The sequence below is a fragment of the Propithecus coquereli genome, unplaced genomic scaffold (assembly GCF_000956105.1).
Source record: "Propithecus coquereli isolate 6110/MARCELLA unplaced genomic scaffold, Pcoq_1.0 Scaffold120, whole genome shotgun sequence".
Classification (NCBI taxonomy): domain Eukaryota; kingdom Metazoa; phylum Chordata; class Mammalia; order Primates; family Indriidae; genus Propithecus; species Propithecus coquereli.
In genome coordinates, this window is record NW_012136081.1 from 3,282,513 (window position 1) to 3,301,643 (window position 19,131).

General features: G+C 53.0%; 1 protein-coding gene across 1 annotated transcript in view; it reads left to right on the top strand.

The window, feature by feature from the left end:
• Window positions 1-19,131, top strand: part of SHANK2 (SH3 and multiple ankyrin repeat domains 2) — a 491,107-nt gene that overhangs the window by 11,639 nt on the left and 460,337 nt on the right. The window contains exons 2-4 of the mRNA XM_012665629.1: window positions 12,663-12,866; window positions 16,662-16,733; window positions 18,982-19,090. Of these exons, the coding sequence (XP_012521083.1) occupies window positions 12,663-12,866; window positions 16,662-16,733; window positions 18,982-19,090 (385 nt within the window). The remainder of the gene's footprint in view (window positions 1-12,662; window positions 12,867-16,661; window positions 16,734-18,981; window positions 19,091-19,131) is intronic.

Genomic DNA, 19,131 nt, shown 5'->3' on the forward strand with positions numbered 1-19,131 from the left:
TCTACTCTGAGTGACCCTGCTGCATCCTTTGTAGTACTATGCACTCGGATCGCCTTTTGGAGGGATGGAAGACGCGACATCTGTTTCTCTTTCTGTTTTCAGTAATTGGTTGCTAAGGCCAAGGAGAGCCCTCCCTGCCCCCGCTCAGACTTCGCTCTGCTTCCATTTTCCCTGTAACGTGGCAATAATAATCAGCCTCACTGTCCTTACATGGAGTGCTTTACCCTTTACAATTGTGGTTTTTTTTGAGACAGAGTCTCGCTTGTCGCCCAGACTGGAGTGCAGTGGCAGCATCTCAGCTCACTGCAGCCTCCACCTCCTGTGCTCCAGTGATTCTCCTGCCTCAGCCTCCCGAGTAGCTGGGACTACAGGTGTGCGCCACGACACCTGGCTAATTTTTCTGTTTTTAGTAGAGAGGGGATCTCCTTCTTACTCAGACTGGTCTCAATCTCCTGACCTCAAGCGGTTCTCCTGCCTCGGCCTCCCTGAGTGCTAGGATTACAGGTGAGCCACCACGCCCGGCCTTACACTTTACAATTTTAATCAGGAAATCAGTGAGTTATAAATTGTTTAAAGCAAAGGGTGAGGCCCTGGGGCACTCCCTGAGAGGTTCCAGGGAAGTCAAACCTTGACCACGTTGGTCACCGTTCATCCCGTGCAGCATGCTTGCTAACGGCTGAGGAGGACTTCATTTGCATAGGTATCATTTTTTCCAAAGCAAAAAACTACTCAACCAGAGTTGGTTTTGTGTGTCATAAGGGTTCTATGCCGTACCTTCCTCTGTCAGACATTAGGTTAAAGTTTTAGGCCAGAGAGAGATTGGCCCGGCGTGTGGGGACGTAGTCTATACACAGACATCTGCCTTGGTGCACTCGTCTGGTTGAGCTTAGAGTTAATGCTACTTAAATCTCTGAGAAAATAACGTCTAGGGAAAGTGGCTTTGGTCTGGAATTACTGCGTATCCTGTAGAAGAGCTCTGTAAACCCCACGTTGTGGGGAGACGGTTCTGGTTCAGGGGCCGTGCTGGCCGGGAGCAGCTGTGTCCTGCGCTGGTGTCCCTGGCTGATGAGAATCACCCAGAAGGTGGCACTACCAGGGCCCTGACTCGTCAATATTTAATTTCCTGCGTTAAATCCGAGGGTGAGGCTTTTTCCCAGCACCTTTGCTCTGCAGTTGGATGTCCACGGCTCACCCGCCTCTCTCAGCTTCCCCCAGCTCTGACCCCTGCCTGCGTGCCCTCCTTTCTGGGTGGACACAGCAGCATCTCTGGTCCTAGCAGCATCTCTGATCTACTTTGTGACTTTCTTCCTGTTGGGTTAATCTTCCTGATCCGTGGCTCTGTCTGGGGAGGGGACTCTCTCCATCCAGGACTCAGAGCTGGAAACACAGACCCTTGAGAGAATAAAGATCCCAAAGGGAGTTGAAACTCCCCAGCTCGGCCTTCAGGTTCCCCGATAATCTCAGCTCCTCTTGCAGCTCTGTGGCTCTCTGGACCTCACAGAGAACGTAAAGAGAAGATGCTGTGTTTGATGCGCTTACTGAGCCGCGCTGCAGGCACACAGTAAGCGCTTTATGTTTGCAGTCAGGATTATTGAATTACTCCCCGCCCCCACGCCTGTCACTCCGTTTCGAATTTATTGCTTCTAAACTGACTTCTCCCGCCGGCCTCGGATCCATCTCCTCTGCAATGGCTCTGTCTGAAATCATGGCTATTAAAATAGGAAAATTAACTCTCCTCTAAGGAGAACACGAGTCACTGGCAGAACCCAAGCAGTGTCTCAGTTTAGTGTCACCTCGATGATAACAGAGACGACGACGCAGCCCCGTAAAAGTCGCCCGGAGATACGTCCTGCCTCCCACTGCGCCGCAACACCCAGTGGCTGCTGTTTGAAAAGCGTTCTGATTGGAAAAACGATTCCACGGCTGCGTTGTCCTTTATTAGTATTTAAACAAGCAGAAGTACTAGCTCGACTCTTGGACTCCAGCATCCTCCGGTCGGGCTGTCCTACAGGATCAAGGTCACCCGGCATTTCCCTGTCACCCCTAAACCCCTGGCTTTTAGCTTCAGGTGCTTTGGTGTTTGCTATGATGAGTACTAGTCTGATGGGTCTTTGTCCACAGCGAGAAGTATTATTTCACTCGGACAATTGCATTCGGAAATAACCCAACTACAGTTTAGGTTGACCTTGGCGTGGGCTATTTTTCAGAAGTGTGCAAATGTGCAGATTGCAGATGAACAGCTGTTAAAGGCCAGAAGACTCTTAAATGCGCCTTTCAATGGCTCCTGCTAAGCTTGTGTTTATTATGGGTCTTTAAAAATGCATCGTGAAGAAGCTGACGGAGACACAAGCCGTAGCTGCGGTGGAGGGTTTGAATGCGGAATGCACATCTTGGTAATGAACGACGTGCTCAGAGCTTGGCTTGCTTTCAGGGTTTCCCGAGTTCTTGCTGAGTGCTGCTGTGAGCATCCGCGGAGCTGAGGTCTTTATTCTCTCTGGGGCCTGTGTTTCCAGCTCTGGGTCCTTGATGGGGAGGGTCCCCTCGGGGCCATTACCCCCAAGTGCTTGCCGCCGCCTCCCCTCCCCCCTGTTCAGGTGGCTTTTGCTGGGCTCCTTGGGTGGAAGTCAAGAGTGAGGTGGGTGTAAGTCTCACCTGAGGAGCGTGAATTACGGATGCAGCGGGGCGGAGGTGCCTGAGGATGCCTGTGTGATTCTGGCCTGTGTTGTCGATGGTTCTTTACGCGCCTTCAGGTAACCCGCTGTAGCAATCCCTGTTTTGCATAGTGTGATATTTACATTCTTTCCAGCTTCGTCTAGACACTCTTGCACCCTCATGACAACTCACAAAGAACCATTGTCATCATCGCCATTTTATAGGGCCCCAAACAGATTTGGAAAGCACTTTAGTCTCTTACGTGAAGTTCTCTTGCCGTGTTGCTGCGGGTCAAAACAGCCTTGGCCAAGAAGCTCCTGCTGCCCCATAGGTGGGCACTTTTCAGCGTCGATTTTGTGAGCCACCATCGTTCGTGTGAGTTTATCATCAACACGGATGTGTCCTGCTTGGGCATGTGGCCCTCTGTGGTCACATACGGTTGTGGGCTAAGTATGTAGTCTCCCCTCCCCCACTGCTATGTAGCAGTCCTAACCCCAGGACCTCAGAACGAGACTTTATTTAAAGCCACGGTCTTCACAGAGGTAGTCAAGGTAAAGCGAGGTCGCTAGGGTGGGCCCTAATCCAATCTGACTCGTGTGCTTGTAAGAAGAGGAGATCAGGACACAGACCAGCACAGAGGGACGACCACGTGAGGACACAGGGAGAAGGCGGCCATCTGCAAGCCAAGGAAAGAGGCCTCAGAAGGACCCAGGCCTGAGACGCTTGATCTTAGACTCCAGCCTCCAGGATTGAGGGACAGTGTCTGTTGGTAATTTACGGCAGCCCAGGCTCACTCATGCACTCTGCTCATGGGGCAGACCCAGGTCAGGCAGCTGCCTCTGCCTGTCTCGGATGCCAGCCTTGCGCCCACTGTCTGGGTATTTTCCGTTTTTAGCCTTACATCTCGCAGAACACCTATGACTCACATTAACCAAGTATGGGAGCGAGTTTCCCCCCTGCCCCTTCCTTTTTCATTTGAGCTTAACCATGAACTTTATTCCTGGGAGGGCCAATGCTTCATGACATGGCCAACCCTAGCTCTGTTGCTTACAGTTCTGCAAACTTTGGTGGTGGAGTGTCCCCTCTCAGGATCACTGCCGTAATGAAATGAGATGATGCATGCACAGTGTGGTTGGTGCAAAGCACGTCCTCAGTAAATGGCGGCCTCCGTCATCCCCATCATTACCGCCTTAAGTCCACACCTTCCTTCCCTGTTGGATTATACTGCCCAGCAATATGCCATTTCTGGAGTTTTGTCCAATGTCGTTCAATGCCATCAACATTTATAAGCATCGGTTATGGTTATACAAAGAAAAAGACATAAACCCTTGTCCTCGGGCAGCTCGGTGTGGGGCAGGGAGGAGTGCTGATCAGCAGAACGTGGCAGTGGTCCGAGACAGAGAGAGACTGTGGGGAGGAGGAGGTCTGGGAGAAGGCACATCCTGGGGGGAGATGTGGATGGTTTGTCTGCGCTAAGCGCACCTCCCTTTTGTGGACACGAGCCTCTGGGGTGCAGAGGAAACTTGCAGAGAGCCGAAGCTGCCGGAAGCACTCCTGAGACCCTTCCTTCCTGCATGTCATTATCTTGAGGCTGGCGCTGGCCACAAACCCCTTCTCCCACTGCGGGCTTTGCAGTTCCCAACCACGTCAGCCCCTCTCCCGTTGCACCGCCCCCAGGTCTCAGGATGCGTGCGCTGCCTGCGCAGGGAGGAGGAGAAGCCACCTGGTTTGGGTCTTGGAGATGTCAGTACATCCACCTGCAGGCTTTCTGTGTCGGGAGCCACCCAGGTTAGCCTAGAGACACCAGAGGTTCCCGGTGGATCTGGACGTCGCAGTGTTCAGCGCGCTGCACTGGGAGAGGGACAAGCGACAGTTACTGACTCCTGCCTGTCAGGAGAAAGCGAGGAGAACATTGTAATGCAAGACACACAATACGGTGCCGGTGCCACCCTCCCGGGAGACGAGAAAGGCGGGTGGGGAGGCCGTGCCTCACAGACTGGATGGGGCAGGGGGTGGGGGCGGCCGGGTTCGCTGGCTGTGGGCCGTCGGACGAGCTCCCTGGGTTCCAGCGAGGGTGCCCGCTGGCAGCTCAGCCTGGCAGGAGGCCAGAGAGACGTCATCAAGAGAACCGGCCCTGTGGGGATGGCGCGAGTGTAGCTGCAGGTGGCGAAGAGAGAAAGGGTGGGATGGGGAGCCGAGGCGGTGCACGAGGTGACGCGCGGCCTGGCATTTCCAGAGCGTCGTCAGGGAGCGGTTTGGCGTCACTAGGGTACGTGTGTGTGCACGTGTGTTTGTGTGTGTGTGTGCGACTGTGTGTGTTTGTGTTTCTTTGTGTTCCTCTGTGTGTGTGCTTATGTGTGTGCATTTGTGTGTATGTGTTAGTTTCTGTGTGCTGTTTATGTGTTTTTATTTGGTTATATGTTTGTGTGTTGGTTTCTGCGTGTATATGTTTATGTGCGTGTATTTGTTTATGTGTGTATATATGTGAGTCTCTACGTGTGTGTATGTTTATGTTTGTTTCTCTTCATGTGCGTGTATGTTTCTGTTTGTAAAAGTGTATGTGTTTGTGTGTTTCTCTGTGTGTATGTGTGTGCATGTATGTGTGTGTATGGGGCAAGGAGGGGACATTGGCAGACAGGACATGTCCTGAGGAGGAGGCAGTGGAGTGACTGGATTGGGAAGGGCTGGGGCCCAAGGGCAGTGGTGTTGCCTGGGTTCGAGAGGCACATGGCTGCACTCAGCACAGGGGCCGCCAGGTGACCCTAGTCCCTGGTGAGGAAGGAGGTGGCCCGTTAGGCAGTGGGGCGGATGCAGACCCATGTGCTCTGAGGCTGTAGAGGGATCCAGGCTGACCTAGGATGGGACACAGAAGGGCCGAGAGCACCTCGGGGGCTGCTGGAGTGGGCGGGCGCCTGCCACTGGTGTTGGGACCCGGGACCGTGGAGGCCCCCACGGGCGAGTTGTTAGCCTTGGCATCATCAGCAGACAGTCGACCCTGGAGTTACTCATTTGGTGGCCGGGTCCAGGTCCCCCTTTGCGGACCTGGTCTGTGCGCTCGGCGTTGGCGGTCAGCACGTCCCTTTGTGTTGAACCGCCTGGTTAGAGTGACCGTCCCACCCCGGCCGGGCGTGGGAGCTTGTTCCAAGGGGTTCTTTGCCTTGTGAATTTGTCCCAGGGTGAGAATCTTTGTTCAAAGTGCTTTTTAATTCTTCTGAGGGTTTCCTTCCAGATGTACTTCCTGAAGCCCAGTTCTCAGATGAAGGGACACTGCTTTTTCTCAGCTCTTCCCTGTATTTTTCCCCAGAGAGATGCAGCCACATTTCATGACCGCAGCACTGTTCCAGGTATAGCTTGTGCTGCGTTACTTGTTTTTATTTTTAACTGCTACTGGCTCTTCAGAGGCTAGACTTTACTTCTTTGGGAAAAAAATTTACTCTCCTAAATTTTGTTCCTGGTTATGGGGATTAAACGATGTCTCCTTTAAGTGTAAATGTTCAACATAGACAAATTTACTAGTAACAGGAAAAACTGACACAGTATTTGTCTGATACACAAATGACCTGGAACGGCCTCTTCAGTTTTCTCGGGGACTGTCACATGCAGGCACACGGCGGAGACCATGCAGGTTTGGTTCCAGGCCACCACTATAAAGCAAATACCACAATAAAGCCAGACACGAATCTTCTGTTTTCCCAGCGCATATAAAAGCTATCACACTATACTATTAAGCGTGCAATAGCATCATGTGTAAGACACAGTGTACATGTCTTAATTAAAAAACTATTTTATTGCTAAAAATGCCGCCGATCAGCTGAGCCTTCAGAAAGTCGTGATCTTTCTGGCGGCTGACTGCGCAGGGTGGTGCTTGCTGAAGGCTGGGTGGCTGTGGCAATTTCTTAAAATACGACAACAATGAACTTTGCTGCAGTGACTAACTCTTCCTTTCATGAGATTTCTCTGTGGCGCCAATGTAGTTTGGTGGCATTTTACCCACAGCAGAGCTGCTTTCAAAACTGGAGTTGATCCCCTCAAACGCTGCTGCTGCTTTATCAACTGTTTATGTGACATTCTAAATCCGTCCTCGTCATTCAACGGCGTTCACAGCATCTTCACCAGAAGGAGATTCCGTCTCAGGGAACCACTTTCTTCGCTCATTCATAAGAAGCGACTCCTCGTCCGCTCAAGTTTGATGACGAGATCGCAGCAATTCAGCCACGTCTCAGGTTCCGCTTCTAACTCCAGTTCTCTGGCTGTTACCACCACATCTGCAGTGACTTCCGCCACTGAGATCTCAAACGCTTTAAAACTATCCAGGAGGGTTGGGATCAGCTTCTTCCAGACTCCTGTTAATGTTGATATTTTGACCTCCTTCCATGATTCACAAATGTTCTTAATGGCATCTAGAATGGTAAATTCTTTACAGAAGGTTTTCAACTGACTTTGCCCAGATCCATTAGAGAAATCACTGTCTGTGGCAGCAGTAGCCTTATGAAATGTGTTTATTAGATAATAAGACTTGAGAGTTGAAATTACTCCTTGATCCGTGGGCTGCAGAGTGAATGCTGTGTTAGCAGGTGTGAAAACAACATTCGCCTCCTTGTTTGTCTCTGTCAGAGCTCTTGGGTGCACTGTCAACGAGCAGTAATATTTCGAAAGGAATCCCTCTGAGCAGTAGGTTTCAACAGTGGGCTTAAAACATTCAGTAAACCACACTGTAAACAGACGTGCTGTCATCCAGGCTTGGTTGCTGCATTTACAGAGCACAGGCAGAGTAGAATTAGCATGATTCTTAAGGGCCCCAGGATTTTCATAATGATAAATGAGTACTGGTTGCAACTTGAAGTCATGAGCTGCATTAGCCTCTAACAAGAGTCAGTCTGTCCTTTGAAGCTTTGAGGCCGGGCATTGACTTCTCCTCTCCAGCTATGAAAGTCCTAGATGGCGTCTTCTTCCAGTAGAAGGCTGTGCTGTCTACATGGAAAACCTGTTATTTCATGTAGCCCCCTTCATCAGGGATCTTAGCTAGATCTTCTGGGTAACTTGCTGTAGCTTCTACATCAGCTCTTGCTGCTTCACCAGGTACTTTTATGTTCTGGAGATGGCTTCTTTCCTTAAACCTCGTGAACCAACCTTTGCCAGCTTCAGACTTCTCTTCTGCAGCTTCCTCACCTCTCTTAGCCTTCGTAGAGTTGAAGAGAGTCAGGACCTTGCTCCGGATTAGGCTTTGGCTTAAGGGAATGTCCTGGCTGGTTTGATGTTCTATCCAGACCACTCAAACTTTCTCCATGTCAGCAATAAGGATGTTTCACTTTCTTATCATTCGTGTGTTCACTGGGGTAGTGCTTTTAATTTCCTTCAGGAACTCTTTCTTTGCATTCACAACTTGGCTAACCTTTTGTGGCACAAGAGGCCCAGCTTTTGCCCTGTCTCAGCCTTCGACGTGCCTTCCTCACTATGCTTCTTCGTTTCTGGCTTTTGATTTCAAGTGAGAGACATGTGCCTCTTCCTTTCACTTGGGCACTTTAAGGCCACTGCAGGGTTATTGGCTGGCCTAGTTTCAGAATTGTTGTGTCGCACAGGGAGGCCCTAGGAGAGGGACAGAGAGCACAGTGGCCGGTCCGTGGAGCAGTCAGACACACACAACATTTATCAGTGAAGTTCACTGTCTGACGTGGACCTGGTTCATGGCGCCCCAAAACCATTGCAGTAGTAATCAAAGATCACTGCTCACAGGTCATCATAACAGATATAATGAAAAGTTTGACGTATTATGAGAATTGCTGAAACATGACACAGAGACACAAAGTGAGCACATGGTGTTGGGAAAATGGTGCCAACAGACTTGCTTATGCAGGTTTGTAACAAACCTTCCATTCGTGAAAAACGTAGTATCCACGAAGCACAATGAAATGAACCACCATAAAGCAAGGTGTTCCTGGCATTTATGCTTTGCCTGCACTGAGGTTGGCTGTGGATGTGTACAGAGAGGAACGTAACGTGTCGCGCTAAACAGGGATGACCCGGGAGCCAAGCACACTTGACCTGGTGTCATTCGAACCTCCACCGCGTTCTAAAAGTGTGGCCTTGGGTGGGAGACTTGGAGTCTCTGAGGCTCAGCTTCCTCACGTGGAAAACGGAGTAATAATAGTATCGTTATTATAACAGCAGTGATGCCCACTTAAGGTTGTGGTAGGGAGGTGAATATGGTTACCATAGTTTCTGGTATATTAGGATTCAGTGAGTGTTAACCATCACTGTATCATGGTCATCATCATTATTGCTGTTGTCATCACCATCATCTTCATCATCATCACCACCACCATCGCCATGATTACCACAATCATCAACATCACCATCATCACCACCATCACCATCATCACCACCATCACCATCATCACCACCATCACCATCATCACCACCATCACCATCATCTCCACCATCATCTCCGCCATCACCATCATCTCCGCCATCACCATCATCTCCACCATCACCATCATCTCCATCATGTCCCACTAGACACTGAGCCCCTTAAGGGCTAAGGTCCCACCTTGGCCATCTTCCTGTCCTCCCACCCAGTGCTGGCACAGGACCCTCTCTGTCCGGACAGACAGGAGCTTGAGGAGAAGGGAGGTGTTTCCTCAAGCAGTCTGTTAGAGGAGCCGGCAGAGGCTGGGACTGCTGACCCCAGGGTTGTCCTTGTCATCCTCCTTGTACTGTCTGGGCATCGGCCAGCACATTGCCCACTCTTTCATAGCATCTCTGATAACACGCTGTGCAGGAATACCCATCTCACAGGCCCGCGGGGAGGCAGGGATGACACAGCACTCCTCACGGTGAACTTCACCGAGCATCGCATGAAGTTGTGGTGGGGAGGTGAATATAGTTACCGTAGTTTCTGGTATGTTAGGATTCAACAAATGTTAATCATCACTGTATCATGGTCGTCATCATCATTGCTGTTGTCATCGTCACCACCACCACCACCACCACCATCATCGTTACACCATTGCCATGATATCACCATCATCACCACCAAAGGTGGGAAGAGGGTCACTTAAGGCACAGGCTGTCTCGGGCGCTCTGCCTGGCAGACACATCACTGTTCCATCTTTGCCTCCTTGCCGCTCCTTGTGCTGGGCCCTCAGCCTGGAATTCCCACCCCAAACTCACACGTCCCTGGACAGCTGTCTGTGGGGTGCGTACCCTACCAGGCGGCATGGCTCGCTCCTTCCTCTGAGTCCCCCAGGGAGCTCACTGTGGCATTTATTTTTACCTTTTCTGTGCACGTGACAGTCAAGTATGTATCTTTTACCCCGACAAACAGTGGCCTAGGGCTGGTTTTCTCACTGCTGTCTCTGTGGCTCCCACATCGTTCGTTCATTCAGCACACATCGGTCACCTGCGCTGCACCGGGCCTGTTCCTGGAACTGGCGTTTGCCCGATGGGCGGAGACCCTCGACGGTGAGTGAGTGAAGAACAAATGGAAACAGCATTTGTCCGGGGTCCTCCGATGTCGCGGGCTTCCCTGAGCCAGTGGACGCGTGGGCAGCACCCATCACGTGTGAGAGGAGGGGAGCTCCCTGGGAGCGGGGTGCCAGCCAGCCGAGGCTCCTATCTCAGAGATGTGGGGTGGTGCTGCTTTCTGTTGGCACAGTTAGTAGCACGTGATTTTACATATATGTTCCTTGCCGCCATAGCCGACCACAGACTGGGGGCTTAAACAACAGACATGTATCGTCTCTCGGCCTGGAGGCTGGAAGTCTGAGATGCCGGTGTCAGCAGGAGGGTCCCCTGAGTGCTGCGAGGGAGGATGTGTTCCAGGCCTCTCCCCCGGCTGCTGGGTTTGCTGACGATCTCGTTTGTGGATCCATCGTTCCTAGCTCTGCCTTCCCCTTCGCACACTGCCTCCCTGTGTGTGTTTTGCTACGTCCGAGTTCTCCCTCTTTATAAAGACATGGTCATTGCATTAGGGTCCTACTCCAGTGTGACCTCACCTTAACCTGATTACATCCGTAAAGTCCCTATTTCCAAATAAATCACATTCACAGTATGAAGGGGGGGCGTGCTAGAGCTTCAGCATCTTTTTAGGGGACGTGATTCAACCCGTAACATGTATTATTCACATTCTTTCTGATCCTCCCCACAGCCCTGCGAGCTGAGCGTGGCTGTGGTTTTCATCGAGGGAACAGGACTGCCAGGTTGGGAGGTTTTCCCAGGAGCACAAGGTCAGCTTGTGCAGTTGGGTTGCAAACCCAAGCCTTTCTGACCTCTGACCTCCTGTTCCTTCCAGAAGTTTCTCAGTGGGCTACTCTTGGTGTTTTTTTGGAGCAGAATGGGTCTTTGTCCTGCATGGATGCAGCATCTCTGGCCCTGCCTGCTGAGCGGCAGGGGATGCCAGTCTTTGCGATCACGCGCAGCGGCACAGAGGCGATTCTGAGCCCACTGCTCCTAGAGCACTTGCCTGCTCGCAGAGTCCCGTCCCCGGGCTGCAGGGAGGGCCCACAGTACTCTCTGTGTGTTGGCATCTGAGGGGACACGAGTTGGTCAGGCTGGCGGTGATCCCTGATGCGGGAACAGGTGAGTTAGGGGAGGCCCCGCCTGGTCGTGGCTGATGGGTAGCTTGTTTGTTGTACCAGGAGTTTCCAGAGACTTCTCAGCCAAGGATGGGGGAGGCCATGTGACTGCAAGTCACTAGAATGAACACCCGGCCTCAGCCTTGTAGCCCTGTGGGGAGCTTCAAGAGTCACACTCGAATTGAGCCCTTGACGTTGGAGAGGGACACACGGGGGCATTCGTGTGCAGGTGCCGCGTGTCCTGGGCGGGGGCGTCCTGGCTGCCTGCTGAGCCCGTGCTCACTGTTGGCGGCCGCAGGATCAGCTTCCCGGCAGAGAGGAGCTGCTCAGCCGCCAGGAAGGTGGCAGGGCCTGTGGGCACAAACCTGCAGAACTCCCAGTAGAGAACTGGTTCAGCCTCGTCTTCAGTCAAACCTCATTTTTCCCTGAATGCTTTCACACGGATAAAGCTAATTCTTGAGCCCGTGCTGATGGCTGTCCAATGGAATATAATTTTAATTCAACAAAAACTAGCAGTCGCGGTCAGAAGTGCGTTTGCCTGGTTTTTCTCTTTCCTGGCACATGGGAGCATCCCACAGAAGGGCTTGCGCACATGACCGCATTGTGGTCCTTCCAGTTCTCGGAGGCAGCGTGATGTTTTTGAAGTGTCTGTGATCCGTTTGTAGGCCCTGTCGGCACCACTGTTTAACTTTTACAAAAATCAGCTCTGGAGGCAACACAGTTGAAATCTCATAATCGCCTTTCTTATCCTGCGGGAGGGGGGGCAGCTGTGTTTCTGAAGCTCTCCTGTTCAGAGTCAGCGTGGGTGGTGTGAAGACATGCCCGTCAGCGAGGCGACGGGACCAGGCATCCACTCGTGTCGGAGGGGGCCAAGAGCGATCGGTGTTAAAATTAAGTCACGGTATGATGTGCCCAAGCTGTGGCTCTCAGCGCGTGTTCCCCAGACCGGCAGCAAGAGTATCACCTGAAATTCGTGAGAAATGCATGTTCTCAGGCCCCAGCCAGACCTGCTGAATCAGACCCCCTGAATCAGACCCCCTGTTTGCTGGGGTGCAGGGGGCTGGGTAATCTGTGCTTTAGTGGGTGCCGAAGTTTGAGGAGCATCGTGCAAGTGGTAGCACTGCCCGAGGCAATAGGAGGTTATTGATCACCAGAAAGACACCCTGAGTACCCAGGATTTAGTGCGTGGTGAGCGCCAAGGCCAGAGAGACCAAGGCCTCAGTCTAAGTTCCTCCCTTTCATAGTTACCAAACGTCTCCGTGCAAGCAACCAGTGGGCTATACTTTTCAGCCTGAAAAGCCATGGGGCCCAAAGCTCGGAAAAACCATCAGGGAGGCGTGGACGCAGCTTTGGCGTCTCTGACCGCGTGTCCCACGTGGGTGACGAGGGATGGGGGTGGGGGCCGCACCGCTCATCAGCTGTCTTTGTTCTCGGCAGAAATGCATTCGCTTTAACCCGGACGCCACGGTGTGGGTCGCAAAGCAGCGGATTCTGTGCACGTTGAACCAGAGTCTGAAAGACGTCCTGAACTACGGGCTGTTCCAGCCGGCGAGCAACGGGCGTGACGGCAAGTTCCTGGACGAGGAGCGGCTTCTGCGGGAGTATCCGCAGCCCCTGGGCCAGGGCATCCCCTCCCTCGAGGTACTTCAGTCCGTGGCGCACCGCCTGTGATCGCGTCACGGCCCGGACGCATGGTGGGGGGGACGGCCTTATCTAAACTCCCAGTTCCGTTTGGATTGGGAAGTTAGCCTCAGATGAAAGCATTAGTTTGGGGTCTTGAGGTTGCACCTAATTTTACTGTGAATTTCGACTGTTGCGCAATTTTCGTACATTTGTTTTCTTACTAGAGATTCAAAGAATCTGTTGGAGGGAAATCTTGGTGTGAACAAACCGTGGGTCTGGTTCAAGCTCATGGTGTCAGGACCTGTGAGTCCTGAGAGTACAGCTCGGGGCGCCCTTCTGCTTCCCTGCAGGGCCCCCGCCCCAACGCCTAACACACAGTGTCTTTTCCAACTCCGCCTTTCCAGGTCTCCAGACACCACCTGGGTGTAAAGAATTAATTCAAGTCTGACCCTAACTGCAGGTCAGGGCCCAGCCCCACAAGACTGCCCTCACGCAGATGCTGGTGGCAAGTTCCCGGTCCCCAGGTCACCCACACTCCTGTCCAACTTGCCTGTAACTCAGGAGTTCCCACTGCCCCCTCCTCGGGTTTGTCCATTTGCTGGAGCAGCTTCCAGAACTCAGGAAGGTGCTTTAGGTCCTATCGCTGGTTTACTGTGACGGATACAGACGGACAGATGAGGAGGGACCAGGGTCCCGAGTGCAGGGATGTCGTTCCTTGGGGAGTTGGACGTGTTTGCCAACTCAGAAGCTCTCCAAACCCCGTTGTTTTGGGATTTTTATAGAAGTTTCCTTCCATAGGCAGGGTGGATTAAATCCCTGGCTGTCGTCCGTGATTGGGATGGGCCTCCAGCCTCTCTCCCCTTCCTGGAGGTCATGGGTGAAGCCAAAAGTTCCAACCTTCTAACCTTGGCTTGGTCTTTCTGGCTACCAGCCCCTGTCCTGAAGCTACCTAGGAATTAGGAGCCATCTCGTTAGCATACGAGAGAAACTGAGCACGCAGGAGATTCCAAGGGTTTTCTGGGAATCAGGCATAAAGACCAGTCTCCCTGCCCCTGGGTAGCAGGTGGCCCTGCCCTGCAGCCTCCTTTCTGCTTCCTGCCCTGAGATGACCAGTGGCCTCTTGAGCTGCTTTTGCCACGACGGGGTCTTGTGCTTCCCTTGTGAAGTGGTGGATCTGTCCCATGGGGCAGGCTTATGCATTTCCACGTAAAGCACGACCCCTGTCTCTGCCTTGCTGCCCCCAGGTTTACAAGCAGGGTCCCCAAAAACATGCACATGGTGTCAGTTACAAGTAGCCAGAGTGGGTCATTTCGGCTGCTGCAGAGCACATTGGTGCTCATTTCAGCGTGGCCAAACGAGACGCAGCGTGTGTGCTCGCAGCTGGCACTGGAGCAGGCACAGTGGGTTCTCTCTACTTGGCCGCTAGAGATGACTCTGAAGTCCAAGATGTCATGGACACCAACCCAGAACTAAGGTGAAACCTCGTCAGCACACTTCTAGGTTCCATCATGACTTTGAGACTGAGGTTATTGGGGTCCCTATTGTGGACCGTGTGTTGGACCAGCAGGAGGGGTTTCAGCGGAGGGAAACACAGGGTGCCCCTTGGAAGTTGTGTGGTTTAGAGCAGATCACTAAGCTGTTCTGACCTCAGTCTGCTTATCTGTAAAATGGGTATCCATTGGGAAAAAATCGGTCATTGAGGGCCTACTACATGCCAGACACTTGCCAGGCATATCCACCTTGCCTAATTTTACTTTGACAGTCAAGGTTCTGGTCATATGGCACTTACATTCCAGTGGGAGGGGCGGACCAGGAACAGGAAATCAGCACAGTTCGCTTCAGGGGCTGATCACTTCGATAACAACAGTAAAGCTGTACAGGAAGACCAGCAATTCAGGAGCCTACTCCGATCGGGCCCTGGTACCCGTAGCTATGCAGCCTTGTGCCAGACGCCCAGCCCGTCTGAGCCCCAGATTCCTGGCATGGAATGTTAGGGGGGGATTTCACAGAGCAGTGTGCTTGGTCAAGCCCGGCCACCAGCAAGTGCCCCACTTTGGTGTGTGGCTGCTGCTCTTACCCATTCATTTCCCCAAGATCATTGCTGATGTTTGCGTTAACTCATCTCCCTGCGCCGCCATCCTGCCAGGTGATCTCCCTCAAAGGGCTGAGGCAGCCCAGGGATGGACACGTCAGGGGCAGGCATCCACCTGAGCGCTTTGCCTCGGTGATTTCAGTAAAGTGTGGTTGGCTACGTGTGCGACATTGGGGATGTGGCAGGAGAAGCCTTTGTGGATCTGAGCCATGTCTCTCTGTAGCCGTGAGCTGTCAGTGTTTGCGGTTCTGGAATAATCTTCCCCTCCTAGGAACTTGCCCTCCTGCAGGAGGGGGCCCTAGCGTTTTCTCTTACAGCTGAAAAAAGGGCCCGTTGAGTTGAATTCTCGAGACCTTTCTGGTTTAGCCAGGTGATCGTGAGCCGGGGGCTGTGCCTGGCATCCTTCCCAGTGGCTTCTGAAATCAGGACCAGAGGCGTGATTGGTCCCAGAACATGCTGTCCTGGGTGAATCTAGACTCTAGGTGGAAATCCTAAGACGGGCCTGGGGCTCCTCCCGCCGGTTCTGTCCAGGGAGATGGGCATCCGACCACACTTTATCCCGGAACTCTGTGCAGCCTCCTGGGTCCTATAGAACTTTCTGATTTCATAACTAATTTATTTTGAGACTTTAAAGGAAAAAAACAAGTTTCAGTCTGTGCAAAAGAAGAATTTTGTCTGTTGTTGAATTGCCGTTTTGTTTGGCGTGGAGGAGAGAGGAGAAGGTCGTCTCCTTGGAAACATTATCTGGGGTTAGACCTCCAGTTTCGGGATTGGCTTACCCGCTCACTGTCCTTTTATCCGGGGGCGGTTTTGCTTGCCCCGAGCTTATGTGTAACCTCGGAGGGTGATGGTCTCAAGGGAGGGGTAAACTGGCACTTGTCCAGGGACAGTTCTGTGCCAGGAAGCTCACTCACGTTCAACCCTCGGGCCACCCATGGGACAGATAAGGAAACTGAGGTGCATCTGGAAGGTGTCCAGCCCCAGTGACTCCCACGCACTCAGCATCCTCCCCAGACCTCCATAGCGTCTCCAGCACGCGTGGTGACCGAGCGGCTTAGGGGTGCTGGGGGCGGGCGGTGTCAGGCAGAAGGTGCTGGAGACCTGCGAGCAGGCTGACGGCACAGCTTTCATCTTGCACGCCGCCGCTGCATCCGAGCACAGTGTGCTTCCCGGTGCACACGGCGCAATTTCCAGTTCAAAGCAGGCGCTGCTGCTTTGAGGGGGTAAATGGTAGCTCTGCGGTCCTGGGCAGAGGTTGCAGGCATACGCGGAGGCGGGGGCTTGACCAGGCCCGGCTTCCAGTGTGTGCTTCAATAAAGGCCGAGGAAGCCGCGTCCGCGTTTGTCGAACGCGCAGTGCGAGGGCAGACAGATTCCCTGTAAGGAATCGTCGTCGCCTCATTAGCCAAAGGAGAGCGGATCTCCCAGCACGACTGCAGCTGAGCTTCCCACTAAGGGCACTTTCTGCTTCGCTTTCTGTTGCTCTTGTTTGCTTTCATGGCTTTTGAGCTAAATTCCTGCAGAATCTTGGCAGAAGTGATTTTTACTTAGGACGTCACAGACTGTGCTATATGAATACAAGTAGTTTATTTAAAACTTGAGGAGTTTGCTGCGGAGTTCCCTGTTGTCGGTGAAATAGCCAAGGAAGAGGCCGCTTTTCCTCAGAACGGTCGTGTGAGGTATTTACTTGTTTGTTTTCTTTTTTCTCTGTTTCTGTGCCAGTTTCGATACAAGAAGCGAGTGTATAAACAATCCAATCTCGACGAGAAACAACTGGCCAAGCTCCATACAAAGGTACGCAGGGAATGGGTTGTTACTCACACTCCTGGCGTCTTATCTGTTTCCTTGTCCTATTATCTTCTTGCCGGGGGACCTGGCGCACGCCTGGCTTGCCGTGCAGCATGGCTGGGCTGCACAGGTGGACGGGTCACCTCGAGGCGCAGCTGCTAGAGGCCCTCTGCCACCTGGCCGCAGCGGGCTCTGCTCAGTGAAGCCACAGGGGTTTGGGACGGGAGCGGTAAATCCGCTGGTGCTCCGGAGAGGTTCGGAGGCAGCGGCTCTGAAGAGGGCAAGATTTGGATGCTCAGCACCGTGGATAGACGATAGTGCCTGCCAAGCACTTTGATGGTTTTCCGCTGTTGCTGCATCGGTACAAACCTTGTTAAAGTGCTGTTGACATAAACCACCCAGGTAAACTGCGTGCAAGCAGTGGGGAGTCGCCCGGAGCGCTTGGCACCCGGCGGAAGGCACTGTGGGGCCTGTGTGTGCAGCCGCGTGCTGAGCCCCAGCATGACGTTGGCGCCACGAACACCCTGCTCTTTGTCGGGGGTGCTGTGCCAGTTGAGGAGGTAAAAAGGGGGGGCCAAGGCCCTGAGGTATGTGGGCAGAGCCCCCTGCTTAATTCACACTGAGGAGGAACCTGTGATACCCGAGGAGGCTGTCACCCTCGGCCAGGGGCTGCCCGGTAGCTGCCCTGCAGAACTGGGCTGGAGAAGGTCAGGCGCTTCCCAGGTGAGCACACCTGCAGCCAGGAGCTCCCAGGGCTTTCTCATCCCACAGGTGGCTCCTGGTTTTTGTTTTGTTCCCTCCCCCCATTTCCATCGGACGATGCAAAGATTTTCACTGTGCGTCCTAATGTGTCATTGTCGTTATTTGCCTTTGTGCTCATGTTGTCCACATGGGGGTCGGTCGACCTTCCGCCTGCTCCCTGCACTGACTGCTTTGCGACAGGGTGCTCCAGGCTCCTCTCGCGCTTTTCCTGCCTCAGCCCGGGATCCGCCCGGAAAGCGATTCTTCGACGGCCAAGGTTTGGGCCTCTGGGTTGTTTTGTAACAAAATTATACTCTGACGTATAGATAAAAATGTGTTTGTGGATTTTTTAAAAAGTGTCGATTCACAGATGGCAATGAAGGTTTTGGGTGAGACAAAGTGCTGGTCCTATGTTGGGGGGCATTCGTTCAGTCCTGGTTCCGGAAGGGATAGAAAATGATCAGGTGGAAATCCAGCATGAGTCAGGAGGCCCAAGAGCCGCACATGTTGAAAACCGCCATTGGTCCCCTCGGTGCGTCGGGGCGTGTGCGGAGCAGGGACGGAGGCTGAGGCCAGCGCGGAGAGCCGGACTGCTGGGGCGGAGGGTGCCGATCCTGCAACCCTGGGCAAGTGGCCAGGCTGTCTGCTGGGTGGACGGGAAGTTGCTCTCGCAGGTGAGGCTGGCAGAGCTTGGGAAAGGCCTCTGCCCTTCAAGGTTGAGCCACTGACCTCTGGAGTCTCCTAAGAGATGAGCACCGCCCTTCACCTTGAACCTTGAACCTTCAACCACCGAGTGACCAGGCATCGCTCTTTCTGCCCGTGCTCCCGCAGGGCTCACCAAAGAGTGGCTTAACCCGAGTGAGCAGCTGCCTCCTTACAGATGAGGGATGGAGGCAGAGGGTCTGGGGTGCCCCCCGGAAACCTTAGCTCTTCAGGGTGCTCCGGGCGGCTCAGCTCATCTTTTCAAAAGCGAAGGAACATCTGTAGCTCTTAGCAAGGTATCTCCATCCATTTAGGCTGTTCTAAAAAAGTAACTTTGGGTAACTCACAAACAACAGAAATGCGTTTCTCACTGTTCTGGAAGCTGTGAAGTCTAAGATCAAGGTGCCTACAGACTTGGTGGCTGGCGAAGACCAGTTCACAGAGGACTGTTTTCTCCACGCTCACGACCCAATCCCCTCCCACAGGCCCTGCCTCTCATGGCTATTGCACTGGGGATTATTCAGCCTGTGAATTTCGGGAGGACGCAAACATTAAGTCCACAGCACAGCACAGTGAATAGCGAAGGGTTTTTAAAATGCTTATCCAGGACAGGCTGAAGGTGTTTGCCAGGTGCGGGACTCCGTGCTCAGCCCTGGGCTTCGAGACACAGCTGCTGCCCAGACAGCCCCAGGGTGGGCAGAGGGCCCGGCTGGGGGAGGCTCTTCCTCTGTGGAAGAGGCCAGAGGTCACCCCATAGCCAGTAAAGACGTGTCTTACGGAGACATTTCTGTTTTATTATTTTTCATTTTAGACCAATCTGAAAAAATGCATGGACCATATTCAGCACCGCTTGGTGGAGAAAATCGTCAAGATGCTGGATCGAGGCCTGGACCCCAATTTCCACGACCAGGAGACCGGAGGTCGGTACCTGTTAGACGGCACTTTACCGAGCTTTGCTCAA